Source organism: Acanthisitta chloris, unplaced genomic scaffold, assembly GCF_000695815.1.
Source record: "Acanthisitta chloris isolate BGI_N310 unplaced genomic scaffold, ASM69581v1 scaffold2462, whole genome shotgun sequence".
Classification (NCBI taxonomy): domain Eukaryota; kingdom Metazoa; phylum Chordata; class Aves; order Passeriformes; family Acanthisittidae; genus Acanthisitta; species Acanthisitta chloris.
Window position 1 is genome coordinate 1,684 of NW_008658671.1, and position 13,942 is coordinate 15,625.

Here is a 13,942-nt window from a genome sequence, read left to right on the forward strand (position 1 = left end):
AGTGAGAGGCTGTGTGGTTCTTGGCTGCTGCCTGGGGTTAAACCACGACCCTTCCCACAGCTGTCCTGTCTGTCCCACCTCAATCACAGCCCCACCAGCAGCATAGAAAATTGCCCAGCAAATGTGGTTGACTGTCATCCATTTCCTGTCCTGTTTACATCCATCTTACGCATCAGTTCTGACCAGCAGAGCTCCGGATGTTGCTGAAACACTTCCACGGGCACTATTAGGTGACCCTCCCTCAAACTGGTTCTTGCCCGAAGCACAGGCTGCCTAAGAGCAGTGTTTTTCCTTGTGGTGTAACTCTATTTTCCAATTGCATGCAGAAAAAGAAATGAAAGATGCTATTATATAGAGCAGGTAATTTTTTTTAAAGAGAATAAATTAGCCTCTGAGCTTTCCCCCTATTTTGATTTATGGTCACAGTGTTTTCAAGGTCAGAATGAGCAGCACTTCCAGAAGTGTTGAAGCATATATTGATCCAAGGCCTTCAGCTTGTGAATTCAGTTCCTCACAAATATCAACCGTGCTGTTTTCCAGAGGCAAGTGGCCTGAAATATGATCCCTTACTAAATAACAAGTTGTGTAACACTGAGAATTACACATTAGTTGCCTTTATATATGTTATCTTACACTTGGCCTCCTCAGAACAAACAGTTGGCCTGAGGCCATTTTACCAAGCAATACTCATCATTCTGTACGAGAGGGGTCCTTAGATTTACCTCTTCTCCAGGCTTTTAGATGTACAAACTATAATAGGAGTTTATCTTTAAAAGAAAGAAAAGAAAAACTAAAAGCCTCCAACTATAAGTAGTTTAAAATCTGGTTCTTGATGCACACTAGAAATAAGGTTCATTTCCCATGATTCTCCATATATAATTTTGTGTTGAGATCCATTATGTGATTTTATTCTATTGAATATATGACTGTTATTAATAAATTGAATGGTCACATAATTCTTGAAGTGTTGGAGCAGGTCCAGAGAAGAGCAACGAGGCTGGTGAAGGGACTGGAGCACAAGTGCCATGAGGAGAGGCTGAGGGAGCTGGGGGTGTTCAGCCTGGAGAAGAGGAGGCTCAGGGGAGACCTTATCACCCTCTGCAACTCCCTGACAGGAGGTTGGAGTCAGGTGGGGGTTGGTCTCTTCTCCCAGGCAACCAGCAGCAGAACAAGCTCTGCCAGGGGAGGGTTAGGTTGGATATTAGGAAGAGATTTTTTACAGAGAGAGTGATCAGGCACTGGAATGTGCTGCCCAGGGAGGTGGTGGATTCACCATCCCTGGAGGTTTTCAAGCTGAGCCTGGATGTGGCACTTAGAGCCATGGTCTGGTAACCACAGTAGGGTTGGACTTGATGATCTTGGAGGTCTCTTCCAACCTGGCTGATTCTGTGATAATAAAAGTGGTCACAGACCAGTCACTGGAGAAGTTCTGATTCACAGTTAACCCTTCAGAAGAGCCTGGGTGGGGATTTCCAGTGTAGTATCACATGGTGAATCACCACTTGTGGATCATGACTGCCAGGCCCCCTGTGTGCTGTCCAGTCTCAAGAAGAATTACATCAGGCTGTGCCCCTTTCCTTCTCAGAATGTTCTTTCCATTTTTTCCATTGTGCAGAAGTCCTAGTACAAGGAGTTTATTTGACACTTTGCATGGCTCTCTGCAGCTATCCTTGATTTAAAAGGCCATCCTTAAGAATGTAGCACACAACACTGTTCTGTTGGTTTGTCTTCCTTATTTTCAGGCTGAAATCTTGACAGCAATTTTAGGTGTGCTCTTTTCTGCTGCACACAATCTGTTTGTCATGGTTTAACTGCAGCTAGCAACCAAGCACCACACAGCCACTCACACCCTCCCCCATGGGATGGGGAGGAGAATTGGAGAAGAAAATAAAACTCATGTTGAGATAAGCACAGTATTGTAATTGAAACAAAGTAATAATAATAATAATAATGATACTACTAATAATTGTAATAAAAAAGGAGAGGGAGATAAAACCGCAGAAAGGCAAGTGATGCACAATACAATTGCTCACCACATGTTGACCCATGCCAAGCCTGTCCCTGATCCACCATCAGCTCTCCCAGTTCCAGGTAACTCCCTTAGGTTATATACAGGGAATGACATTCCATGGTGTGGAATTGCCCTTTGACCAGTTCTGGTCACCTGTCCCAGCCATGCTCCGTCCCAGTTTTGTGTGTACCTCCTCACTGGCCAAGCACGGGACACCGAAAAGTCCTTGACTTAGGATAAGCACAACCAAAGCATCCGTGTGTTATCAATTATCAGTTCTCAGTTTTCATACTGAATCCAAACCACAGCCCTAAGAGCTACCGAGAAGAAAATGAACTCTGTTGCAGATAAAACTCTGACAGTCTGTGTGCACTTACAGAACACCTCTGGCTACACTCTTCTGTCTGAAGAAACACTGCAAGTCCTGCTCTTTTCTAGGTTTCCCAGCTTTTCACTTCCTTGGTGACCAGTCTTTTTCTCTGGGCAAGTTGTGTTTGTCAGCAAGCTCCAAGAGTCTTCCTTTCACAGAGGAAGACAACCCCAGCCCAGGCAGAGCAGGGATCTCCCCAACACAGAGCTGAATGGTGACATTAAAAGGTTGACTGTCCAGCAACCGTCAGGCAAATGCAAGGCAAGTCAGATCCCAGGTTAAAGGCAAGTGGAGAAGCTGAGAGGAGTAGGGGACAGGGCTGGGCACAAACCTACCAACAGCAGAGCTCAGGGAAGGCTCAGGATGGAACTTGGAGGCAGCACCTGGACCTGTGTGCTGAGGATGGAAGCTGAGCAGGGCATGCTGAGGCTCCTGGTGCACTTGAGGCCCCATCAGTCAGCCTTGTTCCTACTCCTAGTTTTTCCTCAGTGTAATCACAACTCTTTCATGCTATTTCTGACAATAGCAACTTGCCACACACCTGTGCTTCATGCAGGTAAATCCAGCAGAAAACACAAATGAATGCAGAAGAGAAAAACAACACTGAATAGTTCCAGAGTAGTGGATGAGATCATTAGCACTACAAAGAACAACAACAACACCACAAAAAAAAGCCCCACAAACCCACAAACCACAACCCACCCCCAAAGACACAAAACGGATCCTTTTTTTAGTCAAAATATTTTTATTTAGCAGGTTTGCTTCCCCCCCAAGGTTTGCTCATTATTTCTGATTTCTCATGCTTCCATTCTTTCAGTACAATATATTAACACCTTGCACCTCATTAGCACTTTCCAGTTAAGGCTCTTAAAGCATTTACAGACATGAGTTAACTAATCCTCACAACAATCGTTAGCAGTAGGGAAGTAAAATGATCTGCATCTGCAGAGAGAAGATCAACATTTTCCAAGTTTTGATTTTCAGTGTCCAGCTTGCATTATGCTTGGCTTGACAAACATATGTGTCCCTGCAGTTGTATTTCATGCTTTTGAAAGAAAGACTTGGAACACTCAAAATCTAAAGCTATTTATGAGCATCTTTCTTTAGAAACTTGTTGAAGGCCACACAAAAAGTGAGCAGCACAATCCAAAACTGTGAACAAGGCATAACTTCCAGTTATGTGCTATACTATGAGACAGAACTCTTTGTAACTTACCTTTGGACTTTAAAACCACAATCCATTCCCTTCTCCTTACACATGATCCTCTACTGGCCATTTCCAGCAGATTTCAACCTCAGGTACTCACATCTGCATTTTACTAGCAAGTTTTACACCAGGGTCTCCACAGTCATCAGTTGTGTACTGCATACAATGCCTTTGGGTGACTGCAATGAGCCTTAATGAATAAAAAGAAACCACTAAAACCGCAACAAGCAACAGGCATGGTCTTTATCTTTGAGCATTTAAAGCAAACTTCAGAGTTTATGGAAAAGTCTAATATGTGATGGTTTTAAGGAAAACAACCTCAACCCCAAACCTGGTTCAAATGAAAGACTAAATAGGAACTCGACATTAATACCTTCTTATCAGTAGTGCATCTGCATAGAGATTCTTCATAAAACCCTGCAAATTCACAATTGTACCTTGCAAACAGAAGTGCTAAGACTGTTCAAGCAAACAATGACTTCAGAATACTCATTCAGTCCATGCAAATGGTATCTTCACGTTAACTGCACCTTAAGATGCATGGAATGCAGACAAAACTTTTCCTTAGCTTAACACTGAAAATTCAAACAGTCAGACAAACACAAGCAAGTGTTTTAACAGAAACGATATAAAATGTCACTGGCTTAAAAAACATCTAAGTGAGAAATCTTGGTTATTTCACCGAGTTTTTTTCCTAGACCCTACGTTTAAAACGGTGCATTTACAGAACTATTCAGATGAATTAGGCTTCTTCTGCCACACTAAATACTGGAATTCTGATCGATTGTGCAAGTATTAAAAAATATTAACATTTTAAATGTCAACATTACAATTTTAAATAGCCTTGCAAGTGCAATGTTATAAATATTAAAAAAAAACAACTCAGAGCTACAATTTTATATAAGTTATATGAGTAAATGAAAGTGCTTTTCAAGTATTTATGTTCGTTTACAGTTGGATTCTCTTGTATAAGTCAGTGCTTAGATGGTACACTGTCAGTCTTTTCAAAACTTTTGGATGCAAACATTTAACTGGATGGAATAAGTGGTTCCATTTGCAGAAATGTGTGATAAATATTTAAATACAGAATATAATTCGTGATAAATATTTAAATATTGACTATCATAAAATCGAAGCATTATAGATCTTGTTTTCTATGAAAAATAAAATAGCAAGACACCACATCCTGACGGCTGTGTGATAACCTGACCATGCCATGGGAACCCTTGAGCCACACAGTAATTGTTAATTCCAGCAGAATCCCAGGTTATGATATGGGAAATGGTTTTGCTTTAGGAGAGATGAGTGATCAGAATAGAGGCCCAAAATATTGTCAGCTTTTGGAGAACTTAGAGCTCATGATGCATGTCAAAAGCCACGAAATCTTAATGCAAACTTGCCAACACTTTCAATTAGTCAGCCCTTAGCCACAGTCACTCTGGAGAACACAGCCAGTGCATATCACCACCGTCCTGCCTGCCCTGTGCGTGGTGTAACTCCCTCTCTGGCCACTCAACAACCACTACCGTCACAGTGAGACAGCCCAGACTGCATTCCTGTTTGCCAGCCAGAGGAAGGCTGAGGGAAGTGGGGAGATACTTGTTTATTAGCCAAGAAAACCAAACCAAAACAACTCTCAATGAATCATTATCTAGTTAAAAGTGCACTGAAAGTATTTCCTATTGAACCCTATTCTCTCAGAAGTGCCAGATTTGTCATGTTAAATGATATCCACTTGGAACACTGAACATAGGTAAGCTGATACAGGAGCGTTTCAGTTTGTCTTGCTGTTTGAAAAGCACATGACAAGGCAGTGTTAACATCTCTCGTTAAGGCTCTGGTGGTGCCGTAGTTTTACTGTGAAGATGCAGCTCAGCAATGACATGAAGGCAAATTGCCATTACAAGCTTCCTCCAACAAAGTGCTTTGCCACTTGCCAAAGACAAAAGTCCAGTTGTGGCCCTACCTCACCACAGTGCTGCACAGGCAGCGGAACTTCAATAAATTATAGCTCTTAAGAGTTAGGCAATTCTTTGTAAGAAAAGCAGAGTTTCATGTTCCACGAAGAGTGGCCACTGTTTAGATTGGTCTCTTCATGCAGACCTGACAACGACTGATGATGTTTTCTAGTTCTCCTGCTTTCAAAGTCTGTGGCAGAGGTCTCCTGAAAGAGAAAACAAACAATTACTTTTTTTTTTCTTTAGAAAACAGAGAGAGCTGATGAAACTTTGGATATGGAATTACTGACAACACTGAAATTCTTGGCTCACTCAAGGTGCTTGTGTGCTACAGAATGACTGTAAACCATAGAATCATAGAATTTTTAGGGATTGGAATGGACCTTAGAGATCATCCAGCCCCAACCCCCTGCCCTGGGCAGAGACACCTCCCACCAGAGCAGGTTACTCAAGGCTTTATCCAGCCTGGAATGAACACTGCCAGGGTTGGGGCAGCCACAGCCTCCCTTTGCCAGTGTCTCACCACCCTCAGAGGAAAAACGTTTTTCCTAATATCTAGCCTAAATTTCCCCTCCTTCAATCTGAACCCATTACCCCTTGTCCTATCACTGCATTCCTAACACAGAGTCCCTCTGCAGCAACTCTGTAGCCCCTTCACATACTGAAATATTGCTCTGAGGTCTCCACACAACCTCCTCTTCTCCAGACTGAACAGCCCCAACTCCCTCAGCCTGAAACCTAACAAAGGGGGATGTCTACACTGAGGAGAATTACTTGGGGATCCTCCACAGCTTCTGCAGGCACTTATTGCCTCCTCGGGAATTGCAGCACGGGGGCAATGCGTAGGGATGCAGGGAAGTACAGCCTACCTGAACATTCTTCTTGGATCTAATGATGCCAACCAGAAGCTGTAGGAATTCGTGTAGTAGTTGCACGTTCCCCTGCCATGGCACTCTATGAATGGGACAGCTCGAAATTCTTCCAAACAAGATCCAGGAGATGCCAACGCTTGGCCAGAAGCTTCTGAGCCGGCGCTTGTATACTGTAACCACCAATACATTTTTTTTATGAGAACTTGTCCATCAAGCCAAACAAAAACCTCTTTCTAAAACACACCACATGTTCTGTGGTGTATCTCACACAAAACAAAATGAACACAGATCAGTTTGATAATTTCTAATGAAGCACAGAAGCTTTATGAAAATTCAAGCAGTTATGACATTTCTTAGTCCCTGCAAAGGCCTTTTTCTGCTCCATAAAAAGGCAAGAAACCAACCAGTGCAAAGCCTAGAAAGTCTCAGGCTTCTGTAAAGCTGAAGACTACAATAATAATTCACAACAGTAGAAAACTGGCTAGGAAATACCATTAACTTTGCTGATTAATTGGAAACAAGCAAATTATTTTAACCAGAGACTGCAAAAATTCTCGTATTCTTTTCCAAATCTATTATTGTGATTACTACTTAGGAGCAAATTGCAGGAGACAACAAATTTCACACTAGACCCCAAAATGACTTTACATTATGCAGAAGAGAGGGGTTTGAGTTCTGTCTTTCACCTTCATTTGCTGGCATCCCTATCACATAGAATTATAGAATTTAAGGGTTGGAATGGACCTGACGGATTATCTAGCCCCAACCCCCTGCCCTGGGCAGGGACACCTCCCACCAGAGCATGTTGCTCAAGGCTTATACAGCCTGGCCTTGAACACTGTCAGGGTTGGGGCAGCCACAGCCTCCCTGGGCAACCTGGGCCAGTGTCTCACCACCCTTAGAGTAAAATACTTTCTTCTAATATCTAACCTAAACTTCCCCTCCTTCAGTTTGAGTCCATACCCCTTGTTCTATCATTGCAGATCAGAATAGTTGTTTCTATGCTTTTGGAACTGAATAAGAAATAATAGAATTATTGTTTTGGCAGAGACAAAAAAACGCAAAAGAATTTAACAATTATTAAGAAACAAATGAGCTGTGAACAGCTGAAAACACCACTGAAAATGAGAGGACATAAAACCAATAATTCAAGTCATTTTATCCTTACCATAACAAAAGAAAAACCCTTCCAGAGGGATATCCAGCCTTCTGGACACGCAGGAACTACAGTCGTTTGGCTGTGAACTGCTAGGACCATCGCAGCACCTTCACAGACAACACACCTGGGAAGGAAAGCACAGGCATTCAGTGCAGACAGGAGAGAAAACAGGAGAGCAGAACAAACTTCTGTCTCTACAACAGTAGCTACCCCATGGCAGGGCTTGATACAGATGTTACAACTCGCACGGGTTTACTCTGGTTAATGAGGAGATAAGTAAATTAACTCATATACCTTACTTTGCAATCTCTTCTAGCAACACCAGACAAAAATTAAGACGGCAATTAATCCCAGAACATCTGAGCTTCCTAATTTTGCCTTTAATGAAATAACAAGCTGAATTTTGCCTATTTCATGGGCTCACTACTTTTTGTTGTTGTGGTTCGGACCAAGGTTCTGTGCTTTTATTTGGCACAGAAATATTTAGCCTTTATTTGCTAAGATTAGAAAAAGTAATCTTTAATTCCTAAATGGGTAACTGTGAAGCTGAGCTACTAGAGTCCAACAACTGGGCAGGGCAGGACAGAAGACAGAGTACAAAACCTGCCTTCCCATCTTGGATTTTGCTCCTCTAGGTCATTCATGCTTTTAGAGCTTTTAAGTTGCTCTTCATCCTTCTCATCTGTTCTAAGCAACTAGAAAGGGCCAGACTTGCACAAAGGTGTTTCATACCAGAGAACCTTCAGCCCCAACTTAAAATGTTCTTCAACTACAGTAAATGTATCACTCACAACTGAAAGCAGAACTTGATTTGTACCGTAGCTGTCTTGATTTCATTTTAGTCCGTCTCTGATATATACAATGATAGGGTTTAAAAAACTAGTATCACTGCAAGCAGCAGGACTGTGTGCCATCCTCTTATGTTTGCTCTGCAGAATAGGCCCTGTGGTGGGACAGTGTTCTAACTTTTCTTTGGAGTATCACTGAATATCTGACCTAATTAAACGAGTAACCAAAAATCACGTTGTTGAAGTCAGTGCTTGTACTGGCTGAGATGGGCAGGTCTTTGCCCAAGATTTGTGACTCCAAACAATTTATGATGTTTTTGTGGTTCCCAGGGCAGAACAGCTAAAATTCTTATCCTCTTACCTGCTTATATGGGGCTCTAATGCCCTGCCAGAAATGGGTGCCATGTCTACTGGCACCACCACAGCAGTTGACAGCCAGTATGAGTAGTCATTGCGAGAGGCAAAGCTACAAACATCATTGGTGCTACAGAATAGGAATGGCATGGTGGTAAATCTCTGCAAGCAGCTACCAGCTGTTCCTGGAAGACAAAAGGGGACAGGTTTGTGACAGACTGGAGATCATGTTTAGGGCAGTGAACAGAAGAGACACACGATGGCACCCGATCTACTGTAGTAAGAATTAAAACAGTTGGTAACTATAAAAAGTGTACAGTAGAATTATCTGAAAGCAAAATGCTTATGGTTCATATAGAAAAATCTATATAAAAAACAAGGGCTAAGAACAAACTCTGTTAAAGTAATATCTTCTTGAATGGTATTGGTTCCTGACACAGTGGCATGGATTCAGCTTCTGGTGATATTTTGGACACCTTAAAACATTCCATTTAGTCTCCTAAACCCCCAAGATTCTCTCTCTGTGCTATCACTGTCAGCTCTGTGCAAATGTTGTGAGCATTTGCACTAGACATCTCTTCATAAATAACTGAATTCTTCCTCAAAAAACCCTAAGGATACCAACAAGGGAATACAGGAGTGCAGGAAAGAAAAGTGTCTTTCAGGGCATGATTCCTGAATTGACTCACAGCAACAAACCACTCTGGAGATGGATTGGCTGAAAACAATGTTCATCTCAGACACTTACTGTAAGTTTGGTTTCATGACAACTTAGCATTACTGGACTCTAAAAAAAATACAATCTGAAATCTTTTACCAATACAGTACCAAGGTCTTGTCCATGTGCTCGTTCATTTCCTTGTACAAAAAGCAGCGAATAGCCAACATAGATCTGGGATGTTCCATGTGGGCATGAAGGAATCTTTGTTGTCTGACTGTGCCGGGTAAAGATAAAACCTCTTCTTGTTGGACCAGCAAGGAGAGTACCTGGTGAGCCAGGTAACCCCTGCAGACCTGGGAAGCCAATCAGTCCAGGCTGTCCTGTGGAGGGGAAATAAACATGACAGCAAATATCATTTTGTCTAAATATTTACCTCATTCAAATTACTAGAACCACATGAAAATGGATAAAAATTATATCAATGTGAAGATACAACTTGAAAATTGGTCATATTTGTTGCTAGATGTATCAGCTCCTTCAGACCTAGCTCAAGCAGCCTTACACTGCATATTTCATATTAACAACAAAAAAAAAAGCTTTAAGTAAAAACATTTTGCAGTAAGTAAATAAAAATACTCCATTCCATTTTGATATAATAAAAAGGCACCCTGAAGCCTAAGGATTTCCAGTGGCTAAAAAGAGGTGATTAATAAAAGAGGTGCAGAGAAAAGGCATATTTTCACAAATTATTTCAGTTATGAACATGCATCAGTTAAAAGCTAAGAAAGTGATTACATGTGGCCCTAAACCTACTGTAAATGTTAGAGAATCTCAATGCACTCAAGAGGAAGGATTTACAGAAATCAGAAGACAATTTATCTGTAGATTCAGTAGCAGCAGCCAAACAGAGATGTCTGTTTTCCTGTACCTCTTTGTCCTGGAAATCCCCTGTCTCCTTTTGGACCAGGCAGTCCTGGATGTCCTGGATGACCAAAACTTCCTGGTAGACCTTTTACTCCTTTAGGTCCTAAACAGGAATCAAGAAAAAGCAGAAGCATATAGCAGTAGTTATTCTAGGTTCTAATAACTGCCAGAGTTAAAATCCTCACATCTGTGTAGCTGAGTTAGAATAAAAACATCAGCATGAACTTACTAAGCTTTCAGACTGTCTGTAGTGCTATGTCATCAGATTTCCTACCAGGAAGGTTATGAAGAAATATTGAAGGTATTGCAGAAAAGTGCCTTCCAGCAACTCTGCCCCCCTGGAGACCTCCCAGGTCCTGGGAAGGGTGGCCAAGTACCCACTAGATATCCACCTCATCCTACCTGTTCCTTGCTTCCCCACACCTCACAGCTGTGCCAGGCTTCCCTTCCCATGCCAATGGAGACACAGCCAGTCTCTCCTTTCCCTTCCCACCCTCAGACTACAACAGACATCACTTTCTAGAATCACCATCATAGAATTTAGAGATTGGAATGGACCTTACAGATTATCCAGTCTCAATCCTCCCTGCCCTGGGCAGGGACACCTCCTCACTAGATCAGGTTGCTCAAGGCTCATCCAGCCTGGCCTTTAACACTGCCAGGGTTGGGGCAGCCACAGCCTCCCTGGGCAACCTGGGCCAGTGTCTCACCACCCTTAGAGCATCAATTTTTTTCCTAATATCTAACCTAAATTTCCCCTCCTTCAGTTTGAACCCATTACCCCTTCTCCTGTCACTGCAGTTCCTAACACAGAGTCCCTCTCTGGCTCCTTGTAGGCCCTTCAGATATCGAAAAGTTGCTCTGAGGTCTCCACACAACCTTCTCTTCTCCAGGCTGAACAGCCCCAGCTCCCTCAGCCTGTCCTCACAGGGGAGATGCTCCAGTGCTCTTATCAACTTCTTGGCTTGCTCTGGACTTGCTCCAACAGTTCCATGTCCTTCTTACATTGAGGGCACCAGAACTGTGTGCAGTATTCCAGGTGAGTCTCACCACAGCAGAGGGGAAGAATCACCTCTTTTGACCTGCTGCCCACACTCCTGTAGATGCAGCCCAGGATTCCATTGGCTTTCTGGGCTGAGCTCACACTGCAGCTCATGATGAGCTTCTTATCCACTGTCACTCCCAAATCTTTCTCCTCACTGCTGGTCTCAATTACTTCCCCACCCAACCTGTAGCTGTGCCTGGGATTGCCATGGCCCAGATGTAGGACCTTGCACTTCATTTTCCAGCACATCTAGAGTACTTGTATTACATGTGGCAAGGACAAACACCCTGGGCATGGTTCTGGTTGCATGAAAATGGTGACTGCTTTGATTCAAGTTTACTTAATGTTTCACTATGTTGCTTAGGCTTATGTTGAGGGACATTCCCACTCACTCCCTGTGAGGGCAGATGGAATGGCACAGGTTATACATATAAAGGTGTTAACAAAGAGCTATTTTTAAACATGGTGAGGGTTTTAAGGACATGTCAATTTTCTATGCAGAACCATGCTTTAACTCACCAAACCAAAACATTCCACTAAGCAGCACACACGAACATGGAGATAAAAATAGCAATCACCTTGTATTCCAGGAATCCCTTGAACTCCTTGATCACCTGGTGCTCCTGGGATTCCCGGCAGTCCAGGAGGACCTTTGCTTCCTGGGATGGAGAATATTCTCCCAGGGCCTCCAGGTGGGCCTAGCAGCAAAAATATAACAAAGACCTATTGCTTTACATTAAAAGAAAGCAAACAAACTACAAACCAAACCAAACCAATCAACCTAAGAGCACTGGTATTAGGAGAAAGGTTGGTTACCATGCTGCCCCTTTGGTCCCCTTGGTCCTTCTGCACCTTGTGGTCCAGGGGGTCCTTGATTACCCTTTTCTCCTAAAAAAAGATGATTGAAGATACATCTGTATGGTTTGAAACATCAAAACAGCTATCAGTGTCTCAGGGGCTTGTTGAAGAGTCCTCCATGGTGCATGGAAAGTTCCCAAAGGGTAGCACAGCCTACAAACTCATTTGAAATGTCAAAGTGGACTTCATCTCTGCTGTTACTGTAACATTTATTGGTCAAGTGCACTCAATTTATAAGATGTAGTCATGCCTATCTTTATGCAATGGTTGGTTGCATAAACCTAGTTTAAAGTCTCAACTTTAGACTGTAATTTCTATCTTACATGTTTTTGTCACTGAATCTGCAGATCAAGTGCTGCCTTCAAGTGCAGTTCAACTCCCTTTAACTGTCAGTTATGCTGAAGGGTTTAAGAGAGGATTTAAGGGCTGCACAGTTTTTCAGGTGTTTGAAATTTAACAAGCAATTCTTTTCACTCATATGCAAAATATGAGGTTATATTCAGCTTATGCTCCACAACTCTGCTTGAAATCAAGTCAGGAGATTTGACAGACTATGCCACAAAATGAGAGACTTTGCTTAAGAAAGTATAATTACTGTCTGTGTGCTGACTTTTCCAAATAGAATAAATTTAAAAGACACAATAATTAGCCCAGCATGCAAACAAGTAGGTGAAACAGGTAATAACAATTCTGTGTCACTGCAAATCATGCACTTGAGAAAGGAGAGTACTGGAGCAATGCAAACCTTTACCAGACTTAAATCACTATAAGAATGTCTAAGTTAAGAAGATATTTAGCTAGTTACTGATTCAACTAACCCTCAGAAATTATCCCTCAGAAATTAATGAAGCCAATACATTTAACAGTTCATCCACTGATAAACTGTAAATGTGATTACAATTGGGACTATTCTTGTAGCAAATTGAGGACCCAGTGCTCTGTGCTGTACTTGTGACTGAATGCTCTTGAGTTCCATAGCCAAAGAGCCACACCTGGCAGTGGTGTGGTATTTCCAATCAGCAGACTCACCCTCACTTCTAATTTAGCAGACTGAGTCCCAGAGTTCTTACATATTATTAGTCACTAAAGACAAACTTGTTTGGAATTTGCCTGGAATGGAGGCCATGGATGTTTCAGTCCTTCCTCTCTTCAACATCAGTTTGGACATACTCATGACATATACCTCAACAAAAACTCTCTCAGTGAATGCTTCTGCAATTTACAGCTGACCTACACACTCATCTTCAGGGCAAAACCTCATGTCTCAGAACCACACCTCACACAACTGCACCAATACTAGTAAAACCTACCATGTAAGTGATGGTATTTGACACACAAAAGTGTATATAACAAATGTACCTTTTACACCTGGGAATCCAGGAAATCCAGGCTGACCTCTAGCACCAGGATAGCCTGATCGACCTTCTATTCCCTGCAAATCAGATAACACCAATAATAAACATGAACAGCATCTATACACTATGAAGAACATTTTATTTTTGCTCAGAGTATTTAAAGCATCATGTTCACAGAATGTGCTGCAACTACAATTATCTGTTCCAATTTTGTGCATGTCATATAGATATAAAAAGTAATAGAACCACAGAATCATAGAATTTAGGGGTTGGAATGGACCTTACAGATCATCTAGTCCCAACCCCTGCCCTGGGCAGAGACACCTCCTCACTAGATCAGGTTGCTCAAGGCTCATCCAGCCTGGCCTTGAACACTGCCA

At 42.2% G+C, this 13,942-nt stretch overlaps 1 protein-coding gene across 1 annotated transcript in view; it reads right to left on the bottom strand.

Annotated features, from left to right (window-relative positions):
• Positions 1–5,667: 5,667 nt before the first annotated feature.
• Positions 5,668–13,942, bottom strand: part of LOC103812170 (collagen alpha-3(IV) chain-like) — a gene marked incomplete at its 5' end in the record, with an annotated part of 36,364 nt that continues 28,089 nt past the window's right edge. The window contains 9 exons of the mRNA XM_009085178.1: positions 5,668–5,752; positions 6,416–6,588; positions 7,587–7,701; positions 8,727–8,904; positions 9,548–9,760; positions 10,309–10,407; positions 11,928–12,047; positions 12,166–12,237; positions 13,567–13,639. Of these exons, the coding sequence (XP_009083426.1) occupies positions 5,668–5,752; positions 6,416–6,588; positions 7,587–7,701; positions 8,727–8,904; positions 9,548–9,760; positions 10,309–10,407; positions 11,928–12,047; positions 12,166–12,237; positions 13,567–13,639 (1,128 nt within the window). The remainder of the gene's footprint in view (positions 5,753–6,415; positions 6,589–7,586; positions 7,702–8,726; positions 8,905–9,547; positions 9,761–10,308; positions 10,408–11,927; positions 12,048–12,165; positions 12,238–13,566; positions 13,640–13,942) is intronic.